Here is a 14,437-nt window from a genome sequence, read left to right as displayed (position 1 = left end):
TCTTGCCACAGTTTTCTTACATGAATACAATGCCAAAAAAGATGCAACACTGTTTCTGGGTGGTCATTACAAAAGGAGCAATTATGTTTACCTTAAAATTCTTCATATAGTTGTTGTCAGGATAATATTTATGAATAATTTTAAAGGAAACTTCCTTCATTTTGTTAACAAGTAGGTATGTGTGAACCAACATCCAAACTTCTTTTCCAACAGATATTATAAATAAATCCATTCCAATAAGGCATGACATAAGGTATATAGATACATACAACATCCTGCTGAAACAAGGTTCATATCTCTCTGTTGTTGAATGGACCAAAAGAGAAACAAATCTTTCCTACTGATGAGTCAACAGGGTCAACGGAAAGTAGGCTCTGAGGGTCAGGTCTTGACACGTTCCTGAATAATAAAGCAAAACCTGAGGGAATGGCATCTAAAACAATTGCAAAATCTTTAGGTGTTACAGGGACCTTGTAAAGTGATACAAATTCCTTATAACTGAGTAAAAGACCCTCTGCATTTACCAGTTGTCTCACCAATAGGATAGTATTTCGGAACCAATATTCTAAAAACAAAGTGTTTTTTATACAATATATCTCGATTATTCCATATATAATATCTGTGTGGAGAAAAAATATGCTTATAAATTAAGGACCATGACAAGAAAACCTGCTGATGAAAAGCAGAAAGTTTCACTGGAACTTTGCCAATATTATAATTGCAAACCAACATGAAGTTAAGGCCACCAAAAGTAGAGAAGACATGATGAGGAATACAATTCCACATAGAAGTGGGTCTTCTTAGGAATTGTTTTATCCAATTGATCTTAAAGTATTATTTAAGGTAGTAAAGTCCAGAAAATTCGGCCCACCAATCTCGTAAGTGTTCATTACAACAGTTTTCCTAATGTAATGTTTACGGTTTCTCCACAGAAAGTTGAAAAGCATCTGGTCTATCTCCTTGCTTATTTTACTGTCAAGATATAAAGATAGAGCGCCACATGTTAGTCTAGAGATACCTTCAGCCTTGGTTATTAGGACTCTTCCTTTTAAAGATAAGTCCCTCTGTAGCCATTGATTTGGCTTCTTCTGGTTTTTTTTAATAAGAGGATTAAAATTTAGTAAGCCTCTAGACTTCTGATCCTTTGTAGTGGTTATGCCTAAATATGTAAGTTCTTCTTTTACTGGAATATCATAATATGAAGGTGTCACACAATCTTTGACAGCCATGAGTTCACATTTATTAATGTTAAGATATAGACCAGATGCTTTGGAAAAGGATTGTATCACATTGATTGATATGGGAATTGGTTAGCGTCTTTCAGAAAAAGTGTAGTATCGTCAGCCAGCTGGCTTATAATAATTTCTTTACCAGCTATGGAAATACCTTGTACAGGACTATTATTTAAAGAATTGGTAAGAAGTTGGGTGATTAATAAAAACAGGTATGGAGAGATAGGACAACCTTGCCTAATTCCTCTCTTTAACTCAAATCTAGGTGAGGTGCCATATAGGTGCCATAGAGCTGTTACCATTGTATAGAGCCTTACAGAAAAAAATCCCCAAAGCCAAGTCTCTCAAGGGAGTAGAAGAGGAACTGATGCTCTACTGTGTCAAATGCTTTATAAAAATCTAAACATAATATGAAGCTAGCCTCGGTTATTAGGTCTGAGTAGTCAAGTATGTCTAATACTAGTCTGACATTGTTAGAAATATGTCTGTTCCTCATAAAGCCAGACTGTGTTTCATCAATGATTGCATTCAGGACTTCTTTAATTATTTTTGCAAGTAGTAAGGCTAATATCTTATAGTCATTATTAATTAAAAAGACAAATTGGACGCCAGTTATCGATGAGCAGCACTTCTTTTTTAGGCTTAGGTGTCAGTGTTATTAACCCCTGACTCATTGTGAGGGAGAACATTGTTTTTAATACTCTTTAAAAATACTTCAAATAGGGAGCTACTTGTTCAGGAAGTAATTTGTAAAATTCTGATATAATTCCATCAACACCTGGTGATTTATTGTTCTTTAGATGTTTGATAGACTCTATAATCTCTTCAACTTTGATGGGTTCATCACACTGTTTATATTCTATATCACTGATAGAGTGAACATCATTCAGTGAGTCAAAAAACATATCTATGGATTCCTGACAGTAGGTAGAGCTATACAACTTTCTGTAAAAACTGCTACAATATTTTGCAATTCATTTTTGGTCATCTGTAATAACACCATCGATGTTTAACTTATGGATAGTGTTATTTTTCGAATAACATTTCTGAAGTCTAAAGAAGTAGGATGAATTCTGTTCTCCCTCCTCAATCCATTTTTTTCCTAGATCTAATAAAGGCTCCTTCTGCTTTTAATCGATATATATTATCCAGTTTATTTTGTAACCTAATTAGTTCCATATTCTCCTCCCCGAGAGGCCGACTGGGGACCTCTGAGAAAGGGGAGTTATTTTAATGATCACCTTTTCCTCCTCACCTCTTTTGGTCTTAGCAAGATTACTACCATATTTTCTAAGGTATTTGGACACCTCAAATTTAAAGAGCTCCCAGTTCTTGCAATAAGATTTTTCTCCACAAGCCCTTTACCAAAAGTGTGAAAGCAGATCTTTAACCTCAAACTTAACTGTATCATTTAATAGTAAGGAAACACCTATTTCCAAGGTCTCAGAGCGAGTGACGTCACCGATTGAAACGCTATTGGCGCGCACAGCCAAGTACCCCTGACTGCAGTGTGCAATTCACTCTGTGGTCAAGGGCATTTCTGCACCACTAACTAGCTAGCCATTTCACACCGGTTACACTCACCCCCTTCTCTCCGCATCAACCAGTGATCCGGGTCACCAGCATCAATGGGATCAACTTTTTTTATACGACTACACGTGAGAACCATTTTTTTAAACTACAAATCGCTTTCGTGAGGATTGAAAATATGCTTGGCCTATCATGAGGGTGTCTGTGTATGTTAAAATCAACATTTTCCAACATATGATGTGACTAGCGGAAAGGCTGTGGCTGGCCTTGAGGTATAGGCAACTATCATGAATTGTGGGAGACACGTACAGCACGTAGGCAGTTAAACAGACTGTTTTTTGTTAGAACTCAAACTTAATAACAGAAACCAGATATGTGATAACGGTATCTAGGGAATGAGCGCATAGATACTCTACACAGCAACAGTTACATCTATCAACTGGAGCGCCCGGGGGCTGGTACCAGCTCATACGCCAACAATCAACGATAGGCTGGGTGAGTCTAAACCACACCCAGTCTCTACTCTGACAGGCCGGCTCGGAAGCAGGAACTACCTCTGTTCAGAGTATATTATAATATCTTTGTCAGGAACGGTTCAGTTCTGTTTGCCCTGCGAGGTGGGACAGAGAGCCCGTATATACGAAAATTGCATTTACCACTTATTGCTTAGCTAATAAAAAATACATTGTATACAATCGGTGACCAATGTCATATTTATCCTGATACCAGATTCGAATTGATGCAACCCTAACACTTTCTACCGGGATAGAAACAATTGTGTGAGAACTTTGTCTAGGCGTTCTCTTTTTTCTTGTCAAATTCCTGCCAAAAGTTAGGTGACCTAAGCGCTTCCAAATATGGAGTTGCAGGTTTGCCATATGTCATGTTTGCACATATCTCTCCTATGTGCAAATCTTTATGGCATTCATTTTACTTAAGGCCCTCGATTTACAAATCAAAAGTTGTTTGTGGATAGTGAATTGCATGTGGATAGCAATTTACATTTGGCATGATATTGATCCCATATTGGCGCCCCGACAACGTAATTTTACACGGCTGACTATGGATCATTAGATTGTAGACTCCTAATTAGATTAGATTAGACTCCTAATCTAATACATGTTTCACTTCCCAACTGGTCTTTAGGTAGATAGGAATAATCAAAATGTACTTTTGAACGTGCAACATTTATATAAAAAGCTCCCCACCTAGCACGATTAGTAAAATTAATCAAAACAACTCATAATCAGAATCCTTCTTTCCATCCAGGTGGTCTGGGTTTGTGGTGTGCAACAGGAAGTCCAACAGGATATCTGTCTGTCTAGCTGGGATATCTTCTGTCTGGGACAAGAGCATAAAACTGCTGCAGCTGTATACTAGTCTCTACATATACATTGTTATTTACACATGTTGAGTTAGTGGGATGTAGGTACTGGGCTTGGTGAAAGATGGGATAAATACATTACAAAACACAGCTGTAAAATGGTTTATAACACTGCATTTCCATAAACATTTCACGTCAGCTTTTGTGCAGCCCGAGTCAGAAAGTAAATTAGTTTAGTATTTACACTATTGTTTAGACTAGTTTTCCCTCCAAGTAAAGATGCATTTTAATTACCAATCAGTCGAAGCAAATAATTCAAGGGCAGTAACAAAACATTTTTATTACGAAGAACACAGATGCTATGTCCTAATACACTCTAAAGCACTCTTTCCCCGCCACCTCACCACCATGAAAACTGATCTGACAGGAGCTGGACTTTTTCTACCAACCTTCTTTCCCCTAAAAATAATACTTCTCAAATCAGTTGTCACTCAGGAGGATTATGACAAAATGAAGCTATTTAATTGGGACACAGCCTAGGATGGGGTTGAGGAAGGGGGGGGGGGGTTCCCAAGGCACAAGTGGGCAGCAGTTGGGGATTTACTCAGTAGGGGTCAATGAAGGGGTAGTGTGGATGTCCTGCATCCCTGGGGACGGGCTTCCCATCAACCTGCAACAACAATTGGAAAAATGTCACAAGCTAGCCAGCAGTCGGGCATAGAATCTTCTGATCCGTAGTCAGACGTGTAATCCATTGCCCAACTAGCCCACTGACAACTTCTATGGTAGAATATCAACAGAGACACTACATTTTGGTTGCTTAATTCAACCAACTGATTACATACAGCATATATAGTATTAGCTCTCTATGAAACATTTAACCATTGTGAGCTGGCTATCACATAACCCATAGAACTTCAATAACATTCTCTGGTCTCACATCCATTGTACACATGTACCAGTAGAGGGAGCTCTAAAGTCACTCACTGTGATGGTTGGTACAATGTAGCGCCAGCCTTTGTTCAATGCTGTTATACACTTCATCTCTTCTGCTGCAAGGGTAAAGTCAAACACCTGAGGATACACACGCATTTTAGATTACGAGTCCACTCAGTAGTCAAATAATTACACGATGGGAATTATGAAAACAGTTTTGATGGGTAGAAATAGTAGTAATAGAGCTGTGGTTTCTTGCAGTAGTAGACTGAATTGTGCAGCAATTTACAATTATAGATCGTCATCAAACAGAATAACCCACCTGGATATTCTCTTTGATCCGAGCCTCTGTCACACTTTTAGGGATCGTCACCACTCCTCGCTGCGTCTGCCATCTAGCAAAGAGACAAGATGTACATGGTTTGGTTTGAGGCCAAAGAGGTTACATGAAAAGCAAGATCTAATCACTAGACCATATGAGTGTTTTATTAATTTATTTTAGGAATTATTGTGCTAAATTCAGGAGGTCTTGATATATCGTACTGATACATTTATTCTGCCTACCTAAAGAGAAATTGCGATTTTGAAAAAAGTTACGATTTAAACAGGAGTCGAATCTAGAATCTTCTGATCCGTAATCAGACACATTGTTATCCATTGTGCCACATTTGGCTCAACTAGCCCCCAGATTGGGTCAAGGCAAGGTGTGTGGTTTTGTTTGTTTATTTATTTTACACCCGTTTCACTGTACAGATGCAAGAGGATGGGTTCATCACCTCTGGGGATGGGGATGCTGGGTTATCATTGAGTAAAGAGTACTAGGCTAGAACATTATATAACATTACTCACCTAATGATAATTTGTGCTGGGGACTTGTTGTACTTCTTGGCCAAGGTGCCGATGGCTGGTTCATCCAGGAGGACGGGCTCGTCAGGATGCTTCCATGCCCGATCCGGTGACCCCAGTGGGCTGTACGCTGTCATCACCAGGCCCCTGTCCCGGCAGTGTTGCAGCAACAACACCTGAGCCAGATACGGATGGCTTTCCACCTGAATAACAGAAACAGAAACCACAACTGTCAGCGGGCTAGCAATGGATGACTATGGAGCCGAATATTCTAGGTTTGACTCCTGTCTAGCGCTTAAACTTTTTCAATATTTTACCAACTGATCTTTAGGTAAGGAGGAATAATGTACACACAGCACATGCCACATATCAAGATCTCCCTACCTAGAAAAACTCAAACCAAACAAAAACAAACTCGTATGTTCTAATATTTAACTGTCAACAAACAAACACTTGCTGTATTTCTGACAGGGACACGAAGAGACAGTAGGGGGAGGGTTGTATGCAAGGATATTGGAGGAGCGATGGACTGTGAGAAGACTGGTTGTGGTAGTGACAAACATACAAACGCCACCCCTTTCAGCGGGCTAGTGGCGCAATGGATAGCGCGCCTGATTACGGATCAGAACATTCTAGATTTGACTCCTTGCTCCCGAGTGTCACTACAGACCCTGGTTCGATCCCGGGCTGTATCACAATTGGCCGTGATCGGGAGTCCCATAGGGCGGCGCACAATTGGCCCAGCGTCATCCGGGTTAGGGTAGGGGTCTACAATTACAATTATTAGCCAGGTTAGGCCGTCATTGTAAATAAGAATTTGTTCTTAACTGAAATTCTGAACTGACATGCCTAGTTAAATAAACAAAAATAGTTTCTCAACTGATCTTCAGCTAGGTAGCTAGCGGGGTTTCCGTTAGCTGATAACAGCCCGCTTTAAGCCGTTTAATGCTTTTTAGCCTATTCATTGATTGGAACACCAGTTGACCAGTCATGGGTTAATTTGCATAATTTTTGTGGAATATTTATTCGTTATGCATCTTATGTATCTCATGCACTGCATACAGATACTTCAAGCAGAAAATCTGTCAGACATGGTTTTAAGTGCAATAATTCTAATTGCAATTGTGTGTTAAAAATAGCTAATATTTGTATTTCTCAGCCGGTAATTGAGGCATTCTTCCCATTCGCCACTCAAATGCATAGTCAACGGAAGGCAGGCTTCATCAGCGCATCACACCTCTTTGGATGAGCTGGTGGCAGTATGCATTTTTAAAACATATAGCTACTTAAATGGTTTGAAACTTGAATGTTTTACAAAATATTAGGAGGCATGTTTTACCTTGCTTCAAAGTAGCTTAGGCAAAATCTTATTTATTTTATTAGGAGGCAATTATTTTATATAGACTTCCATATTGCATTGAAACCAGTAGCCTATTTCTCTCATGTTCTTTTGTTTTTAATTTCTCTTTCATTGTCCAGTAGCCAGACAGTTTGGAAAGTAAATGGCTATTGCTGTAAAGAGGAGATGAATGAAAAGACATGTCTTTTAGTAATAAAAATTCTCAACTTAATTGAGCGAACAACAGTAGTCCTATAGCCCATCTTATTGGCACCAACTGAGAGCATCGGCTATATCCCCGGTGAGTGTGCACTGCGCATACTCAATCGTTATTGTTGGGTCAGTGCCTCTTAAGTTTTTGGACAATAATTTCCTCCTCCAGTTTAGATGGATGGAAAATTGCTTCCCCAAACGTGAAAGCCGTGCGCCGCCTAAGCATACAGTAAGTAGGCTAGTGATTTTTCTGTTTGTTACTCATCTTGTTGGCTGAGGAAAAGTAAATGGACAGTTATACCATCTTCAACATGTGCAGCAAGGACACACCTCATTGCATCCTTGACTTACATGTTCTGTTAAGATGAATTATATCAAATGTGATTTCTATCATTCTGAGCACCGTGGGTGGAAACCCTAATCAGGTTACGCACCCAATGTATATGGGTCTGGTACATTTCTCAACTGTCCGGTAAATTAAAATGCATTTTCATAATGGAAATCCTGGTAGCAAGGTACAATGTACGCACAGTCAACACATCTTCTCCTTACCTGAAGCACAGTGGGTTTGATGTTGGCTACAGACAGCACGTCGTCTATCTGTCTGCTGTTGAAGTTGGACAGGCCGATAGCCCTGATCATGCCCTTTCCCACCAGCTTCTCCATGGCAGCCCAAGTCAGCTTGTAGTCGATGTCGTCATACAGCAGGGTGCCGTCCTCTGACTTAGGGAAAGGAGCGTCACCTTGTCTGTGGGAAAGGTAATGAGAAGTACGGGCACAATGTTACCACTGAACAGTAGGAAGCCCATACAGTTTGTTACACAACCCCTGTCATGTGAATTGATCATTGTTAAAATTATTATAGCAAGTTTAATACCCAGATTGAAATGAATTTAAAAAGGAAATTCTGCTAGTGTCTGGCAATCCTATAAATGTTTTACTGTATCATGTTCAGTGAGGCTAGTGACTCTCCAGAACCCATGATGGAGGCTACTCACTGGAAAGCGTAGGGCCAGTGGATGAGGTAGAGATCCAGGTACTCCAGCCTCAGCTCCTTCAGTGTCTTAAGCAGAGCGGGCTCAACATCCTCTGGGTGATGCTGTGTGTTCCACAGCTTAGAGGTGATAAACACATCCTCTCGCCTCAGGGCCTGTAAACAGAGACAGGTGTAAACAGAAATACACACACACACCCCTTTACTTGACCCCATCATCAGGCTAGTGGTGTAAACAGAAACACACACACACCCCTTTACTTGACCCCATCATCGGGCTAGTGGCACAAAGGATAACTTGTCCCAAAAAAGAAATATATAATAAATATACATACATACATACAGTTGAAGTCAGAAATGTACATAAATTACGTTGGAGTCGTTAAAACATTTTTCAACCACGCCACAAATTTCTTGTTAACAAACTATCGTTTTGGCAAGTCGGTTAGGACATCTACTGTGAGCATGACACAAGTACTTTTTCCAACAATTGTTTACAGACAGATTATTTCACTTATAATTCATTGTATCACAATTCCAGTGGGTCAGAAGTTTGCATACACTAAGTTGACTGTACCATTAAACAGCTTGGAAAATCCCCAGGATGTCATGGCTTTAGAAAATTCTGATATGCTAATTGTAATAATTTGAGTCCATTGAATGTGTGCCTGCGGATGTATTTCAAGGCCTACCTTTCAACTGAGTGCCTCTTTGCTTGACATCATGGGAAAATCAAAAGAAATCAGCCAATACCTCAGAAAAATAATTGTAGACCTCCACAAGTCTGGTTCATCCTTGGAAGCAATTTTCAAATGCCTGAAGGTACCACATTCAAACAATAGTACGCAAGTATAAACACCATAGGACCACGCAGCCGTCATACCACTCAGGAAGGAGACGCGTTCTGTCTCCTAGAGATGAACACACTTTGGTGCGAAAAGTGCAAATCAATCCCAGAACAACAGCAAAGGACCTTGTGAAGATGCTGGAGGAAACAGGTACAAAAGTATCTATATCCACAGTAAAACGAGTCCTATATCGACATAACCTGAAAGGCTGCTCAGCAAGGAAAAAGCCACTGCTATAAAACCGCCTTAAAAAGGCCAGACTACAGTTTGCAACTGCACATGGGGACAAAGATCATACCTTTTTAGTTATGTATGTATGTAACAAGTGTTGGTCCCATTTTTCATGAGCTGAAATAAAAGATCAGACATTTTCCATACGCACCAAAAAATCTGTGGCATATCAAGAAGCTGATAAAACAGCATGATCATTACACAAGTGCACCTTGTGCCGAGGACAATAAAAGGCCACTCTAAAATGTGCCGTTTTGTCACATAACACAGTGCCACAGATGTCTCAAGTTAAGGGAATGTGCAATTGTCATGCTGACGGCAGGAATGTCCACCAGAGCACTTGCCAGAGAATTTAAATGTTAAATTCTTTACCATAAGCCGCCTTCAATGCCCTTTTAGAGAATTTGGCAGTATGTCCAACGGCCTCAACTGCAGACCACGCATCAGCACACCAGCCCAAGACCTCCACATCTGGCTTCTTCACCTGCGGGATCGTCTAAGATCACCCACCTGGACAACTGATGAAACTGTGGGTTTGCACAAATGAAGAATTTCTGCACAAACTGTCAGAAACCATTTCAGTGAAGCTCATCTGCGTGCTCATCGTCCTCCCCAGGGTCTTGAACTGACTGCAGTTTGGTGTCGTAATCAACTTCCGTGGACAAATGCTCACCTTTGATGGCCACTGGCATGCATCTTCACGGATGAATCCAAGTTTCAACTTAACTGGACAGACGGCGTGTAGGGAGTCCTGTGGGTGAGGGGTTTGCTGATGTCAACGATTTTTACGCGCTGCGCGCTTCAGAACTCGGCGATCCCGTTCTGTGAGCTTGTGTGGCCTACCACTTTGTGGCTGAGCCGTTGTTGCTCCTGCTCCTGGAAAGGTGGCATCCTATGACAGTGCCACGTTAAGTCACTGAACTCAATTTTATACACCTGTCAGCAAATGCAATAGCGAATCAACCCATTTTTGAAGGGGTGTTCACATACTTCGATACACACGTGTGTGTGTGTGTGTGTGTGTTTGGAAGCAGCAGCACGCTGATATATATATATATATATACACATACATACACACATATACACACACATACACACATATATATGACTACAGCTCAGCGTTCAACACCATAGTGCCCTCAAAGCTCATCAATAAGCTAAGGACCCTGGGACTAAACACCTCCCTCTGCAACTGGATCCTGGACTTCCTGACGGGCTGCCCCCAGGTGGTAAGGTTAGATAACAACACATCCACCATGCTGATCCTCAACACAGGGGTTCCTCAGTGGTACGTGCTCAGTCCCCTCCTGTACTCCCTGTTCATGCATGACTGCACGGCCAGGCACGACTCCAACACATTAAATTTGCCGATGACACAACAGTGGTAGGCCTGATCACCGACAACGACAAGACAGCCTATAAGGAGGAGGTCAGAGACCTGGCCGTGTGGTGCCAGGACAACAACCTCTCCCTCAGCATGATCAAGACAAAGGAGATGGTTGTGGACGACAGGAAAAAGAGGACCGAGCACACGCCCATTCTCATGAATAGGGCTGCAGTGGAGCTGGTTGAGAGCTTCAAGTTCCTTGGTGTCCAGATTACCAACAAACTAACATGGGCCAAGCATACCAAGACAGCTGTGAAGAGGGCACGACAAAACCTATTCCCCCTCAGGAGACTGAAAAGATTTGGCATGGGTGCTTAGATCCTCAAAGGTTCTACAGCTGCACCATCGGGTACCTTGCGGTCAGACTACAGAGGGTAGTGTGAACGACCCAGTACATCACTGGGGCCAAGCTTCCTGCCATCCAGGACCTCTATACCAGGCGATGTCAGAGAAAGGCCCTAAAAATTGACTCCAGCCACCCTAGTCATAGACTGTTCTCTCTGCTACCACACAGCAAGCGGTACCGGAGTGCCAAGTCTAGGTCCAAGAGGCTTCTAAACAGCTTCTACCTCCAAGCCATAGGACTCCTGAACATCTAGTCAAATGGCTACCCAGACTATTTGCAGTGCCCCCCCTCACACCACTGCTACTCTCTGTTGTCATCTGTGCAGTCACTTTAACAACTCTACCTACATGTACATACTAACTCAAATAACCAGTGCCCCTGCACATTGACTCTGTATCGGTACCCCCCCGTATATAGTCTCACTATTGTTATTTCACTGCTGCTCTTTAATTACTTGTAACTATTATCTCTTATTCTTATCTGTACTTTTTGAAACTGCATTGTTGGTTAGGGGCTCGTAAGTAAGCATTTCACTTTAAGGTCTACTACACCTGTTGTATTCAGCACATGTGACGAATACAATTTGATATGTACAGTGCCTTCAGAAAGTATTCAGACCCCTTGACATTTCCAAATTTTGTTACATTACAGGCTTATTCTAAAATGGATTAAATAAATAAAAATCTCAGCAATATACACACAATACCCCATAATGACAAAGCAAAAACAGTTTATAAATTTGTGCAAATGTATAAAAAAGAATTATATACTTTATTTACATAAGTATTCAAACCCTTTGCTTATGAGACTCAATTGAGCTCAGGTGCATCCTGGGAGAAAAAAACGAATCCATTTTAGAATAAGACTAACTTTAAAAAATGTGGAAAAATTCAAGGGGTCTGAATATTGTTCATTCTAAATAGTATAATCTAATCTGTTCAAAACAGTGGCAGCAAATGCTGCAGTTGTCATTCAGTTTGACATTCAAAGTGAAATATGTGTATTTATGCTGTTGTTCAAATGCACAGATCAATTAAAATATCTTCTCAAACTACCAGTAGTTTGAAAACTTGGCACCATTATTCTGTCATGCTGCTTTGTTGACAACTCCAACCACCTCACACCCCGGGTATTCAGCCAATCAGCAGCTACCACTGGACTAGCACATCTCTGTCCTTCTCAGTATCTCCCGATGATGTCTATGGTGTCCACATTGATAAGCCTTAGATACCATACTCATAGCTCTGGGCCAGGTTGTTAAGTGTTCGCTTGAGCCTTCTTCAACAACCATTAAATAAGAAGACGACTCAAGCCGCATGTAACGCCCTGGACCAGAGCTACCATGTTCCTTGCTGTTGGCTTACTTTGTCAGGGCCAAGTGTCTCCTGCAGAGCCTCGCCAATTTCCACCTCGTTGCCATAGATGGCAGCACAGTCGATGTGACGGTAGCCAGCCTGCAAAGCCCAAACCACTGCCTGTTTTACCTGGAATACAGCACAACCCAAGACGACAGCCATTGTTACAAAGACCCCAACAGCAAGCCCATATTGATAGTACACTCCATTTTGATAAAAACCTAAATTAGTCGGGATAAATATTTGATCCAAAAGAGGAATGGTTAATCAATCACGTGTGAGGCACCTACCTTGCCAGGTTCGCTCTTCCATGTTCCTAGACCGAGGAGAGGCATTTTCCGCCCGGTGTTGAGAACTGCAAAGTCATTTTTACCTGCCACTGCCATGTGTACCTGAAAGACAGGGCAGATGACAGATGCCACAGCCGTTGGGATATTCACATTGAGCATCTCAATAGTGTTAAGTAGCTATTATTGTGTCGTCTCCATGATCATGCTGAAAACCTAACCAGTACCTTCATCTGCGGGTGGTAAAGAAAGGGAGACAATGAAAGGAACCAAATATCCTGCCCAGCACTCCCCCTGGCCTGATCCTCCTGCCTCTGGTTCATAGAACTTCTGACTGTCAGCTCATTTCGATTAACCAGAACTAAAGGCTTGCGTAATTGGCCAGCTGCTTAATTACAGTTCCATGGTACCAGTTAGGTTTACATAGATCGGTCCACAAGAGAGTAACTGTCAGCGAGCTGCTGTTTCCACAGACGCACGAGATTTGAGTCCACACCTGGACCTCTCAGTCACTGGTCTAAGAACTACTTCCTTCGCCATGCAGTTGAGTTTAGTCATCTAGAATCACTGGCTACAATAGGCTAGCCTATTGCACCTTTTCTTAGCTAATACTCGATACTCGAAATAAGACCCGCTTCTAATAGATGGAACTAAAGTCACAGTGAAATTAGTCCAATAATCGCTCCACTTACCCAGTAGACATGGTGACTCTTAAAAATCAAGGTGTGCAATCGGAAGCCGGCTGCAGTTAAACAAGGCCTGTCTGCAATCAACTTGCAATAAACGAGGTAGGGTGGACAACTGTATAACTGTTGCGGTCTGTCAGATTTACAATGCCAGTTATTAGGCAATCCTCCAACAAACGGACACGCAATGGCACTGCATCGTGCAATAACCATGAATACTGGAATAAGCAACCCAAATGTTTTCGATTTCATTTCACTGACATTCCCTTCGCCTACATTACGTTTAACGTAATGTATCTCTTTAATCATCTCACCTGTTTTACATTACATTTGACACGATTGAGAACAGAATCTATTCCAATTATATTTTATTTGCAGATTTTCTACCCACTTCCACCTACAGTAATTTATATCAAAACAATACACTGCCATAACAAAACGACAAGCAGCTGTATTCAAACAGTTCCCACTTACTGTTACAGGTATCAATCTGTAAAACAACCTATATAATCTTCAACGGCCCGGTCACAAATATAAAATAATTAGCTGTTTAAAAAATCTGAATTCATTTTGCTAAGATTTCCGTTTCCGGGGTTTGATCGCATTTTTCTCCTGATGCAGTCGTTGGTATTACACTGAGTTATAATGCCGCGTTCAAAAAACTGGGAATTCACAGAAAGCGAGATCCGACTGGGAAAATTGATTTGAACTGTCATCCAACTCGAGCCTCTTTCTAGAGCTCCGATTTTCCAACCTGAAGATCACTGATTTAAAATCGGAAAAACGAGGTCAAATCATGACGTCAGTGACCTTCAGGCCGGAAAGTTGGAGCTCTCGAAAGAGGCCAGAGTTCCCGACTTGGATTTCCGAGTTGTATGATCAT

The 14,437-nt window shown here is 41.3% G+C and overlaps 1 protein-coding gene across 2 annotated transcripts; it reads right to left on the bottom strand.

Annotated features, from left to right (window-relative positions):
- Positions 1–4,400: 4,400 nt before the first annotated feature.
- Positions 4,401–14,175, bottom strand: LOC110521781 (aldo-keto reductase family 1 member A1-B). Of its 2 annotated transcripts, none has more exons than XM_036968902.1 (9): positions 14,029–14,175; positions 12,872–12,973; positions 12,591–12,710; positions 8,419–8,570; positions 7,973–8,168; positions 5,872–6,071; positions 5,345–5,417; positions 5,074–5,160; positions 4,401–4,756 (listed from the first exon to the last, which is right to left on the bottom strand). In XM_036968902.1, the coding sequence occupies exons 2-9, from the start codon at positions 12,965–12,967 to the stop codon at positions 4,691–4,693; spliced, it is 990 nt and encodes a 329-aa protein (XP_036824797.1). In that variant the 5' UTR covers positions 12,968–12,973; positions 14,029–14,175; the 3' UTR covers positions 4,401–4,690. The 2 variants fall into 2 exon arrangements, with proteins under 2 accessions (XP_036824797.1, XP_021455311.1); XM_021599636.2 differs by lacking the exon at positions 14,029–14,175 and adding an exon at positions 13,561–13,942.
- Between the last annotated feature and the right edge of the window lie 262 nt (positions 14,176–14,437).

Source organism: Oncorhynchus mykiss, chromosome 30, assembly GCF_013265735.2.
Source record: "Oncorhynchus mykiss isolate Arlee chromosome 30, USDA_OmykA_1.1, whole genome shotgun sequence".
In the NCBI taxonomy this organism is placed as follows: domain Eukaryota; kingdom Metazoa; phylum Chordata; class Actinopteri; order Salmoniformes; family Salmonidae; genus Oncorhynchus; species Oncorhynchus mykiss.
This window is presented reverse-complemented; position numbering and strand designations above follow the sequence as displayed.

Coding starts and splice junctions, on each gene's coding strand:
- LOC110521781 (XM_021599636.2), bottom strand. CDS start 13,863: ATGATTAAAGAGATACATTACGTTAAACGTAATGTAGGCGAAGGGAAT. Junction 8,169..8,418: donor CACTGGCCCTACGCTTTCCA/GTGAGTAGCCTC, acceptor CCTTTCCCACAG/ACAAGGTGACGCTCCTTTCC. Junction 4,757..5,073: donor ACATTGTACCAACCATCACA/GTGAGTGACTTT, acceptor TTGTTGTTGCAG/GTTGATGGGAAGCCCGTCCC.